The sequence below is a fragment of the Podarcis melisellensis genome (assembly GCF_964234715.1).
Source record: "Podarcis melisellensis genome assembly, chromosome: 16".
NCBI lineage: Eukaryota > Metazoa > Chordata > Lepidosauria > Squamata > Lacertidae > Podarcis > Podarcis melisellensis.
Genome location: NC_138533.1, coordinates 8,506,997 through 8,519,923, shown reverse-complemented (window position 1 = coordinate 8,519,923; position 12,927 = coordinate 8,506,997). Strand labels below are relative to the sequence as shown.

The window sequence follows — 12,927 nt, the reverse complement described above, 5'->3', positions numbered from 1 at the left end:
GAACTTAATTCGTTCTGGAGGTCTGTTCTTAACCTGAAACTGTTCTTAACCTGAAGCACCACTTTAGCTAATGTCGGTGTAGGCAATACTAATCTAGATGGACCAATGGTCTGACTCTGTATAAGGCAGTTTCCTACATTCTATAAGACGAATCCTTCTTCTTATTGTTATTATTATTATTTGCATTTTTATCGCACCTTCTCCCGAATATAGCGATGTGCAGCTCATCCCACTGGTTCTGCTCTATAGCACAAATCCATTAAGCGGACGTCTGTTTTGCCCTGGGGGTGGATATCCTTGGGTACCACGCTTTGGGTGTCGGTGTCATGGGATAGTCACCTCCAAATATCTCGAAGGATGGAAGATGGAGCAAGCTTTTTTCCTGCTGCTCCGGAACTCAGGACCTGAACCAACGCATTTAAATCACAAGAAAGGAGATTCCGACTAAACATTTTTTGGGGGGAAACTTTCTGACGGGAAAAGACAGGGGAACGGGCTAACTCAGAACTCTGCTGGGAGGTTTTCAAATTCTTTTAAGCTACGCTTCCCGCATGGCAGAGAGGGTTCGACTTAGATGACCCTGGGGGGACCCCTCTCTACTCTACAATATACCAGGGAGGATTGCCTATGGGGTTCTCGAACCCCTCTGCGCATCCTTGCCCACTGGGTGCAATTTATCCGCTGCCCCCCAGCACCGTGGCAGCCCACAGACGGGGACCACCCGCAGACCTCGCCTCTTTTACTCACCAGCTCCTTCTCATGCGCCTGGTAGGTGTGCTTGAAAGGGAACTCTTGAGGTGCCCGGCCGGCTGTGGCGAGGCTTCTGTGTGCCGCCCAAATCAGGCAGAGCAGGAAGGCCACTGAGCCCAACTGGGAGCGATCCATTGTGGACAGGATCCGAAAGAGCAAGCTGAAAGCTCAGGGCTGAGAGAGAGAGAGCAAGACAGAGGCTGTGAGCTCAGAGCCACAGGAGCTGTCCACGGTGCTGAAGTCTGATGCCTGTTTTTTTTCTGGCTTAGCAGGAGAGCGAGCGAGCCTGTCAGCTTCCGAGCCAGGCAGAGGGGTGGGGTTGTCTTGGGAAGAGAGGGGAGTGAGGTTCCCCCCCCTCAGCCTGTGTCCCCACAGGAGGGGAGGCATGTGGAAGTGGTGGGTGGGTGTGGGGAAGAGAGCTGGGTGCAAAATTGCTCTTGGCAGCCCCCAGGGGTGAGCGCTGTGTGGGGTGCTTAAGCGGGAGGGGGGGCTCACTCTGGCTGACTATTTATCAGAGGTTTACTCTGCAAATTGCAATTTTGGCAAGCGGCGGGAGGCATTAGATTGAGCAGAGAGCCTCATCCATCATCTTGGCCGGGGGCCCAGCGCTTTGCTGGGAGCAGAATGGGCTGGGAATTAGCTCGCTCCCCCGCCCAATAACCGTTGATTCTGATGTTCCACCCTGAGCATCTCTGAGCCTAATGATCTGCTATTATTCTGTCGTGTTATTATTAGAATTAATCATTGCTGGAGAGCGTCGCTGTGTCCAAAAGCGCTTAGAAATCCTGGCCTTGTTTATCTGTCTTCGTTCTCCCTCTCTCCCTCCCTATGCCCTTCTGTATTGAATGCCTAGATCACTTGCTTTGCATACATACAGAAGGACCTGGGTTCAATCTTCAGCTAGGGCTTGTCTGAAGCCTTGGAGGGCTGCTGCCAGTCAGTGTAGGTAATTCCGAGCTAGATGGATCAATGGTCTGCTTTGGTAGGAAGCAACTACCTATGTCCCTCTGTAAAGCAGCCCTTTACTCAGAACCATGAGGACTAGATCCTTAGAGTCATAGAATTGTAGAGTTGGAGGGTCATTTAGTCCAACCTTTAGCTAAAGAATCCATGACAGATGGCCATCCAACCTCTGCTTTAAAACCTCCTTTGAGAGCACACCACCTCCCGAGGGAGTCCATTCCACTGTCAAACAGTTGTCAGAAACTTTTTCCTGATGTTTAGTTGGAATCTCCTTTGTTGTAACTGGAGGCCATTGGTTCAGATCCTACCCTCCAGAGCAGGAGAAAACAATCTTGCTCCGTCTTCTATTGCAGGGACGTCCAACTCCCAACAGACTGCGATCTACTCACAGTATAAAAAACTGGCAGTGATCTACCCATTATCTTTTGATGGATCAATGTTGTTGAGTTTGGTTTTTTTTAGGAAGCAAAGATATATGAATATATGAATGAATGAAACTGAATGAGCATTGCGATATACACAGAAAATAATAAAAAGTCGATTATATAAAACACACAGCTGAGGGTCCTGAATCTGCAGTCAAATAGTGGATCTTAATCTGATAATCCACTTTTTTTGCTAGGAAGTGGAAGTTGCTGAGCTTTTTTTGGAAAGGCAAAGTTGTCCAGCTTTTCTTAGGAAGCCAGAGCAGTTGAGCTTTTTCTTTTTATTCCTTTTTTTGTGGGGAAGGAGATCCCTGAGGGACCAGAGATCTACCAGGAACACCCCACGATCTACCAGGAGATCATGATCTACCTGTTGGACGTGCCTGTTCTATGGGACAGGCCTTGAGATATCTGAAGGCGGCTATCATATCTCCTGCAGTCTCCTCTTTTCCAGGCTAAATATACCCAGATCCTTCAACCATTCCTCATAAGGCTTGGTTTCCTCCAATCTTGGTCGCCCTCCTCTGCACACCTTCCAGCGTATCAATATCCTTCTTTAATTTTTAAGGAAAGGATTGTGGGTCAGTGCCAGAGCCACTGTTTTTTATACGTAGAAGGTCTCAGGTTCAGTCCCAAATGGCATTTCCAGGTGGGGGTGAGAATGGACACTACCCAGAACAGCTCACTGGTTGGTTTCTGTCTCTGAAGCAGCAATTAAAAGGCAAGCAAAGAGAAGATCTGTTTGTCATCCACCCACCTACCTGTCCTGCTCCCCCCCCCTCCTGCTCTTCCTTAAGTTTCCCTCTGGCTAAACTCCCTTGCCTTGTACGTTAATCTCTATCCATTTATCCTTTTGACAGTTTGATCTTTGCTTTCTTCAGAAAACATTTAATGATGCTCCAAGGCTTCACACACACACACAAACACACACACACACACACTTTCAAAGCAAAGTAATCAGTGTTATTGGGAGGGAGGTGGAAATCAGGGATCAGAATCGTGCCTTTTGCCAGTTAAGGTTGCCATATTAAATGAGCCAGTTTGCCCCTCTGTCAAGTTAATTGCCATATTAAATGAACCAGTTTGCTCTTCTGCCAGTTAAGCTTGCCAATTTAACCTTCAGTGACTTAACTACAGTGGTACCTCAGGTTAAGAACTTAACTCGTTCTGGAGGTCCGTTCTTAACCTGAAACTGTTCTTAACCTGAAGCACCACTTTAGCTAATCATCATGCGATTTCTGTTCTCATCCTGAAGCAAAGTTCTTAACCCGAGGCACTATTTCTGGGTTAGCGGAGTCTGTAACCTGAAGCATCTGTAACCTGAGGTACCACTGTACAGGAGTTTAGGGCACAGAGAAAAACAGGCCGCCCTTTCCGATGGACCCTGTACTAGTGGAATTCTGTCCTGCGAGGGAGATGGGCATCTCAGCCGCTTCCTCAACCACTTTTCATCAGGCCTGGAAAATCCCTCCTAGTTCAAGGAGGGCTGGGGTAACTTTCTTCATGGAAAACATTTGGGGAGGGGGAACACATGTTTGTGGTAGGAGGGGCCAGGGTCTAAAAGTGGGTGGAGCAACAGAGGTGACTCATCTCTTTGGATGTCAGGGTACATTCCAGCCATGCAAAAGCCGGAAGTTTCAGAAGAAGAGTTTGGATTTGATATCCCGCTTTATCACTACCCGAAGGAGTCTCAAAGCGGCTAACATTCTCCTTTCCCTTCCTCCCCCACAACAAACACTCTGTGAGGTGAGTGGGGCTGAGAGACTTCAGAGAAGTGTGACTGGCCCAAAGTCACCCAGCAGCTGCATGTGGAGGAGTGGGGAAGCGAACCTGGTTCCCCAGATTACGAGGCTACTGCTCTTAACCACTACACCACACTGGCTCTCACTGCAAACACACCCCTCGGTCACCATTCAGCAAAGCAAGTGCAGACCCTCCAAGTGTCCCCATTTTCCAGGGACGTCCCTGATTTAGAGAAACCCTCCCAGTTTCCGGTTTGAACCTGGAATGCCCCACTTTTCCTTAGGATGTCCATATTTTCATTGGAGAAATGTTGGAGGGTATGGAGTTATCCGACCCCCCGAGCCACCTGAAGGCAATTCTGTATAGGGAAGGGTTTTTTAAAAATGTTTTATGTCTTATTATGTTTTTATATATGTTGGAAGCTGCCCAGAGTGGCTGGGGCAACCTAGTAAGATGTGTGGGGTATAAATAGTAAAATTACCATTATGGAATGGGACGTCCCTATTTTCATCAGAGAAATGTTGGAATGTATGCAAGTGGCGTTGTCACGGTTCAAGGATAAGGTCCAGCCAACCCAAAAACCCAGAGGAGTATGTGAAGCAGGTTTGATCTAGGAGAGTCCTGAGGGCCTGATAAAAAGGATTTGGGGGGGGGGACGCATTTGCCCCACCGCATTTGCCTGAGACTTCTCAACCCTGAGTTAAAAGTTGCTGTTGTGGCTCTGCTATTGATTTTGCTGTTGCTTTCTCTGTTTTAAATTGTTCGGAATTGTTTCTACTGGACTTGCTGTGCCGGACTCTAGAGTGATGTTAGATTCATTATCCTTATAATGAATTGATTTCATCTTTACTTTGTGTCTTAAAAGCTGGCTTGGGAGGGCCTTGTCTTAGATAACACTATAAGCCTTCTGGCAGGAAGCAAATACGTTAAACCATCAGATCTGTTTCCATGCTCAGAAATCTTTCACTCTGGACACATCAAATCACTTGTTCAAGGCACAAGAAGGTTGATTGGCAACTCTCCTGGTGGTTTTTGTTTTGTGAGATGGGGAAAGGAAAACCGGTTGTTAGCTTTGTCCTTTCGCAGCAGGACTCCTGTGTCTTTTAAAGGCCGTCTGGCAGGCATAAATGCCAGCGGGGAAGCTTCATCAGTGCGACTCTGTGCTGTGGAAGGGGAAAGCCTGACCTGTTGAATTTCTGCCTCGCTTGCTTGCAGGTGTGTGAAAGGAGGAGCAAAAGATGGCAAAATGACTGCTAGCTTTGGCCAGGAAACAAGGATGCAGATTGCTAGAATAACTGAGATGGTTTAGTGCAGGCATAGGCAAACTCGGCCCGCCAGATGTTTTGGGACTACAACTCCCATCATCCCTGACCACTGGTCCTGTTAGCTAGGGATGATGGGAGCTGTAGTCCCAAAACATCTGGAGGGCCGAGTTTGCCTATGCCTGGTTTAGTGCCACTGTCAATTTGGCAGTTGATATGGCAAAAAATGGCACTTGGTTATCTTTCCCCTACGTAATGATCCAAAATTCTAAAAGCACAGGTCCGAGCAAGGATGTTTTATAGGACATATTTGAGGGGAGGGCAGGAGAATTTATGATGTTCTGGAATTTAGCTGTGATTCCTGCGTTGCAGGAAGTTGGACTAAATGAACTTTGGAATCCCTTCCAACTCGACAATTCTATGATTCCAGGTAAATGTCCTAAAGAAAAGGCCTGGATTGAGCAAATCTGCCGGTTTTATAGGCTTTTATATTTCTGAAAGCCATTGGTCTATATACTACCGTAACACACTGCACTTTAAGTCTCCCTCCAGCCACTCTGATTGGGAGGGGAGCATCAAATAAACCACCCTCTTCTGCCCCCACCCTGCACCTCCCAGATACATAACAGACTGCTCAGCCTCCCCTTGGCAGCTGGGGGGGGGGAGTTACCAGGAGGCCAACCCACCCCCCTCGACCTCTGCAGCCACCTCTTCCTTGCAGGAATGCCCAGCAAGTGCTCAAGGCCAGGACAGAAAGCAGCAGGGACCAAAAGGAAGGAGAAGGCACAAAGAAAAATGATGCAAAGCTTGAGAGGGGGGGGGGGCTGGGGGTCCTACACCACTGCTCTATGCTAGGGGGAGGAGAGAGTTCATCCCCCCTACCTCTGCTCTCACCTGTTGTACATAGAGATGTTGGAGGGGGGCTGTTTTCTTACAGGTAGGGGGGAAGAATGGACTCCAGGCCATCCAAGCCCCCATGAAAAGCTACAGCAAGAAGAGCCCCCTTCCCCCCCACCTCTGAGTTAGACCAATGGGGGGGAGGTGCTTTTGTCTTTAAAGATGACAAGGTGACACTGACATACTACTGTCTGTTCTTTAAATCCACAGAAGTTTCCCCCACTCTGTTTATATGGAATCCAGTAGGTCATTGTTTTAAATTATTTTTGTTGGTGTAGGTAGGGAGATTAATTTAACAACAACACCCCCCCAAACTACCATCACCTCTAAGTAAATCTTGCCTCATTTCTACCAGTCGTTCTGTTGTTGTCCCCGTTCCCCGCACACTCTTCCCTGACCTATTTACTCTGCCTCCCTCTGCCAAGGGCAGGCTTCTGACATGTGGGTGATTACATAAGGGATGGACAAAACCATAATCATGGATTCCTCCAGAGGATTAGGATTAATCACATCCTGCCAGAAGCAGGAAATTCAGACAGATTACTGGACCTGCAGGCTGGGTGGCTCTCTAGAGCGCCCCCTGCAGCTAGGAATGTAAAGAGACGGGGCCTCCTTGGTGGTGGCTCCACGGATATGGAATTCCCTCTCCTAGGAGCGCAGATGGCTCCTTCCTTGCAGGCCTCTGAATGGGCACTGAAGACACACTTGTTCCAGACGCCCTTTGAGGAAAGATGCAATGGACATTCAAACCCATGGGGTCCTCCCCATGGACTACAAATCCCATCATCCCTGATGATTGGGCCATACTGGCAAGGGCTGATATTCCAGCAACATCTGCAACTTCTCATCTCTGTATAGGGTTTTAACCGGCCAAAGGGTTTGTTTGTTTGAATAGCTGTTTAAATTGGGAAAGGAGTACGACAAGGCTGTATATTGTCTCCCTGCTTATTTAACTTATATGCAGAATTCATCATGCGAAAGGCTGGGCTGGATGAATCCCAAACCGGAATTAAGATTGCCGGAAGAAATATCAACAACCTCAGATATGCAGATGACACAACCTTGATGGCAAAAAGTGAGGAGGAATTAAATAACCTTTTAATGAGGGTGAAAGAGGAGAGCGCAAAATATGGTCTGAAGCTCAACATCAAAAAAACAAAGATCATGGCCACTGGTCCCTCCTGGCAAATAGAAGGGGAAGAAATGGAGGCAGTGAGAGATTTTACTTTCTTGGGCAGGTTTTACTTACTTTCACTACAGATGGTGACAGCAGTCAGGAAATTAAAAGACGCCTGCTTCTTGGGAGAAAAGCAATGACAAACCTAGGCAGCATCTTAAAAAGCAGAGACATCACCTTGCCAACAAAGGTCCGTATAGTAAAAGCTATGGTTTTCCCAGTAGTGATGGAAGTGAGAGCTGGACAATAAAGAAGGCTGATTGCCAAAGAATTGATGCTTTTGAATTCTGGTGCTGGAGGAGACTCTGGAGAGTCCCATGGACTGCAAGAAGATCAAACCTCTCCATTCTGAAGGAAATCAGCCCTGTGTGCTCACTGGAAGGACAGATCCAGAAGCTGAGACTCCAATACTTTGGCCACCTCATGAGAAGAGAAGACTCCCTGGAAACGACCCTGATGTTGGGAAAGATTGAGGGCACAAGGGGAAGGGGAAGACAGAGGACGAGATGGTTGGACAGTGTTCTCGAAGCCACCAGCATGAGTTTGACCAAACTGTGGGAGGCAGTGGAAGACAGGAGTGCCTGGCGTGCTCTGGTCCAGCGGGTCACGAAGAGTCAGACACCACTAAACAACACAATTGATTTGATGATGATATGGTTTGATTTGGTTCTTGGTTATAATTGGATTTATATATCCTATCCATTCACCCCTCACCCCCTGTATTGGTCTGCAATTTCTTTCTTTTTTTAAAAAAATATATTTTTATTAAAGATTTCTTGGTTTACAAAATATGTGCAATCTCAATTTTACAGCTCAGTTTCATTTGTTGAGACATTAGTGTTACATTAGGAAGAAAACGAGGGAAGAGGTGGAGGGAGGGAATGGTGGGTGATGGAAATGCTTCTATTCCACTTAGTGTATGTGTGAGGTTTTGTGTCAGCATTGCTTGTGTGGGTTCTCTTTACTATTCGCTCATATTCCTTTGGGGTTGGTCTTGGCTGCTTCGCAACTCTGCAAACACAGTTAAATGAAAACAAAAAAATTTCCTTCCAGTAGCACCTTAAAGACCAACTAAGTTAGTTCTTGGTATGAACTTTCATGTGCATGCACACTTCTGCATGCACACGAAAGCTCATACCAAGAACTAACTTAGTTGGTCTTTAAGGTGCTACTGGAAGGAATTTTTTTTGTTTTGACTATGGCAGACCAACACGGCTACCTATCTGTAACATTTAAATGAGTGATCCCTGATTGGCTGGGATGTGTGTCTAGGACAATGGGGACCTTCCAGATGTTGCTGTACTCCAACTCCCAGACTGGGGCTGATGGGAAATGGAGACCCAGCTGCCAACTCTGTCCTTGGGCCAACTCTGGAAATACGGTTACCAGACCTCAGTGTGTCATCCATAGGGGCAAAGGTTCATTCGCCCGCTCGGCATACAATGAGATCGATGCCCTCCCCTGCCATGAACCCCCTTCTGCCTCCTCAACAGGGCAAAAAGGATGGTCCGTATGCAACAGGAGAAATGGACAGACGGATCTGACCTCAGAAATGTCAACGTTTACAATGCCAGTAGCAGAATGTTTCAACCTCTCAGGACCTCTGTCGCTGACCTTGCTGTCCCTTTTAGTGCAAATTTCTCGTCATATACACATTCGTTCCACACGCAGTCTTTCTAAATGCAGAGAAATTTCCACAAGGCAGTTTTCTGAAATATAATGTGTTTCTATATCCCGTTTCCAATATTATATGCTATCTTAGGCACGCTTTACTCCAATATATGAATCTTTGTATACATGGCTCGGCTGGAGGACAGCACTATAAAATTCAGATTTTGAAGGATGGCTGTGTTTCTGTTTGCGCATTGTTTCGGAAAGCATGAATGAGTCAAGATTCAGGAGTGCATGCAGGAGCCAGGCCCTGTGATCAGTAGGACTTTGCAGGACTGGGGCATTCATTAAGTTTGTTCTGAAGAGGCAAGGCGCGGCCGCACAGGTGAGGTCAATTGGTAACTCACAGTACCTGGTGGCAAGAGCCGGGACGGGATATAAGGTCAGCATTTTTCTTTAGCTCTTTGCCACAGCAGCATATTCTCTGCCTTGCTGTGTTTGGCTCCTTGACTCCTCACTTCTTGATCCTCGGACCCCTGACTTCGTGACTCCTTGCTTCTTGATCCTCAGACCCCTGACTTCGTGACTCCTCACTTCTTGATCCTCGGACCCCTGACTTCGTGACTCCTTGCTTCTTGCTTCTTGATCCTCAGACCCCTGACTTCGTGACCCCTTGCTTCTTGATCCTCGGACCCCTGACTTCGTGACCCCTTGCTTCTTGATCCTCGAACCTTTGACTTTGTGACTCCTTGCTTCTTGAACCTTGGACCCCTGACTTCGTGACCCCTTGCTTCTTGATCCTCGGACCCCTGACTTCGTGACCCCTTGCTTCTTGATCCTCGGACCCCTGACTTCGTGACTCCTTGCTTCTTGATCCTCGAACCCCTGACTTCGTGACTCCTTGCTTCTTGATCCTCGAACCCTTGACTTTGTGACTCCTTGCTTCTCGATCCTCGAACCCTTGACTTCGTGACTCCTTGCTTCTTGATCCTCGAACCCCTGACTTCGTGACCCCTTGTTTCATGACCCTCAGACCCTGACTTTGTGACCCCTTGCTTCTTGATCCTCAGACCCTGACTTCGTGACTCCTTGCTTCTTGATCCTCGGACCCCTGACTTCGTGACCCCTTGTTTCATGACCCTCAGACCCTGACTTCGTGACCCCTTGCTTCTTGATCCTCAGACCCCTGACTTTGTGACCCCTTGTTTCATGACCCTCAGACCCTGACTTTGTGACCCCTTGCTTCTTGATCCTCAGACCCCTGACTTCGTGACCCCTTGCTTCTTGATCCTCAGACCCCTGACTTCGTGACTCCTTGCTTCTTGATCCTCAGACCCCTGACTTCGTGACCCCTTGTTTCATGACCCTCAGACCCTGACTTTGTGACCCCTTGCTTCTTGATCCTCAGACCCCTGACTTTGTGACCCCTTGCTTCTTGATCCTCAGACCCCTGACTTCGTGACTCCTTGCTTCATGACCCTCAGACCCTGACTTCGTGACCCCTTGCTTCTTGATCCTCAGACCCCTGACTTTGTGACCCCTTGTTTCATGACCCTCAGACCCTGACTTTGTGACCCCTTGCTTCTTGATCCTCAGACCCCTGACTTCGTGACCCCTTGCTTCTTGATCCTCAGACCCCTGACTTCGTGACTCCTTGCTTCTTGATCCTCAGACCCCTGACTTCGTGACCCCTTGTTTCATGACCCTCAGACCCTGACTTTGTGACCCCTTGCTTCTTGATCCTCAGACCCCTGACTTTGTGACCGCTTGCTTCTTGATCCTCAGACCCCTGACTTCGTGACTCCTTGCTTCTTGATCCTCAGGCCCCTGACTTCGTGACCCCTTGCTTCTTGATCCTCAGACCCCTGACTTCGTGACCCCTTGTTTCATGATCCTCAGACCCCTGACTTCGTGACTCCTTGCTTCTTGATCCTCAGACCCCTGACTTCGTGACCCCTTGTTTCATGACCCTCAGACCCTGACTTTGTGACCCCTTGCTTCTTGATCCTCAGACCCCTGACTTCGTGACCCCTTGTTTCATGACCCTCAGACCCCGGACTTTGTGACTCCTTGCTTCTTGATCCTCGGACCCCTGACTTCATGACCCCTTGCTTCTTGATCCTCGGACCCTTGGCTTCCTGACTCCTGGCTTCTGGCCTCCTGTTCCTGCTCCCACCCCGCCATCTTGCCCCCGGTCCCGACGTCCCCAGCCGGGAGCCCGTGAACCGGACCGTGACAATTCGCCTTCCGGTGCGAGCCAAATCAGATTTCTGCCCCCTACCCTGGATCTTCCTGAACAGGTTGTCAAGAGACCCACCCCCGAATGAGATCACCCATCGCCGCTTCCATCCAGGGCCTTGCCTCATTAAAATGTTCTGCCGCAAACGTGGGGCTCATGGATCAATGTCCTCGTAGTGGAGAGACTTGATTGATTCCTCTTCCACCCTGATCTTGAAAATGAGTCAAGTCCTTTGCAGCAACAACTAATGAGGACTCCTAGGCCTCTCTCGGCCAAGGGTTTGGGAGAAAGCGATGGAAGACGTCAGGCGGAAGCCGCTTTTTTATTATTGCCTGCCAAGCTTGACATTTGTCTTCGTGAGATAATAAGGACCCGTCAGATCTATACAACAATTACACGATACGGCAGCGCGGTGGTGATGTCGTTGTGGGGGCGAGGAGGGGGTGATGCGTCAAGAAACTTCTGCAATAAACCAGGGGGGCGGCGGCGGCAGGTGAGGCCATATTGTAAAACGGAAACACGGCCCGAAAGAATCAGTCAAGCTCTGTAACCAATTTTATTTACGTGAAGACGACATCGCGGCGTCTCTGCAGAGTTGCCAACTGACCAGGAAGTAAACCTGACTGCTTTGCTCCTGTGTCTTTAACAGAGGCTGGGCCTAAGCTGATCACAGGTATGGAGCTCACATGGGGTGTTTTGTTTTTTTTACATTGTGGGAGCAGAGGAGCAGCGGCTGGCTCAGAAGCTGGCAACCCTGCTTGTCAGAGCATTACACTCTCTCTCTCTCTCTCTCTCTCTCTCTCTCTCTCTCTCTCACACACACACACACACACACACACACAACACACACACAGTGTTGCTCCTGTGCTTTTAATGGGAAAAGATGAAAATGGGGAAATAAAATACGCACAAGCAGCTGTCTCGCATGAGGCACACAAGGTCTCTCTGGGAGGTAGGATTAAAACCAAGGGAGTGGAAATGTCAGGGGAGCGGATTTCGGTGGAACATTAGGCAGGAGAAACTTCCCAATATTGAGAGCGGTTCAGCTGCAGAATGAATAGAATACAGTAGAATCATAGAGTTGAAAGGGACCGGAGGTTCAGCTAGTCCAGGGGTCAGCAAACTTTTCCAGCAGGGGGCCGGTCCACTGTCCCTCAGACCTTGTTGGGGGCCGGACTATATTTTGTAAAATAAAAATAAAAATGAATGAATTCCTGTGCCCCACAAATAACCCAGAGATGCATTTTAAATAAAAGCACACAGTCCACTCATGTAAAACTCACTGATTCCCAGACTGTCCGTGGGCAGGATTTAGAAGGCGATTGGGCCGGATCTGGCCCCTGGGCCTTAGTTTGCCTACCCCTGATCTCGTCCAGGGGTCAGCAGCCTTTTTCAGCAGGGAGCTGGTTCACCGTCCCTTAGACTATGTGGTGGGCCGGACTATACAGTGGTACCTCGGGTTACATACGCTTCAGGTTACATTCGCTTCAGGTTACAGACTCTGATAACCCAGAAATAGTGCTTCAGGTTAAGAACTTTGCTTCAGGATGAGAACAGAAATCGTGCTCCGGCGGCATGGCAGCAGCAGGAGTCCGCATTAGCTAAAGTGGTGCTTCAGGTTAAGAACAGTTTCAGGTTAAGAACGGACCTCTGGAACGAATTAAATACTTAACCCGAGGTACCACTGTATTTTGAAAAAAGAAGAAGAATTAATTCCTATGCCCCACAAAAAACCCAGAGATGCATTTTAAATAAAAAGACACATTCTACTCATGTAAAAACATGCTGATTCCTGGACCGTCTGTGGGCCGGATTTAGGCGATTGGGCCGCATCCGGTCCCCGGCCCTTAGGTTGCCTAG

The 12,927-nt window shown here is 48.4% G+C and overlaps 1 protein-coding gene across 1 annotated transcript in view; it reads right to left on the bottom strand.

The window, feature by feature from the left end:
* Positions 1-1,166, bottom strand: part of LOC309358687 (cocaine- and amphetamine-regulated transcript protein-like) — a 6,631-nt gene extending 5,465 nt beyond the window's left edge. The window contains exon 1 of the mRNA XM_081892075.1: positions 748-1,166. Within this exon, the coding sequence (XP_081748201.1) occupies positions 748-885 (138 nt within the window). The 5' untranslated portion in view covers positions 886-1,166. The remainder of the gene's footprint in view (positions 1-747) is intronic.
* Positions 1,167-12,927: the final 11,761 nt, after the last annotated feature.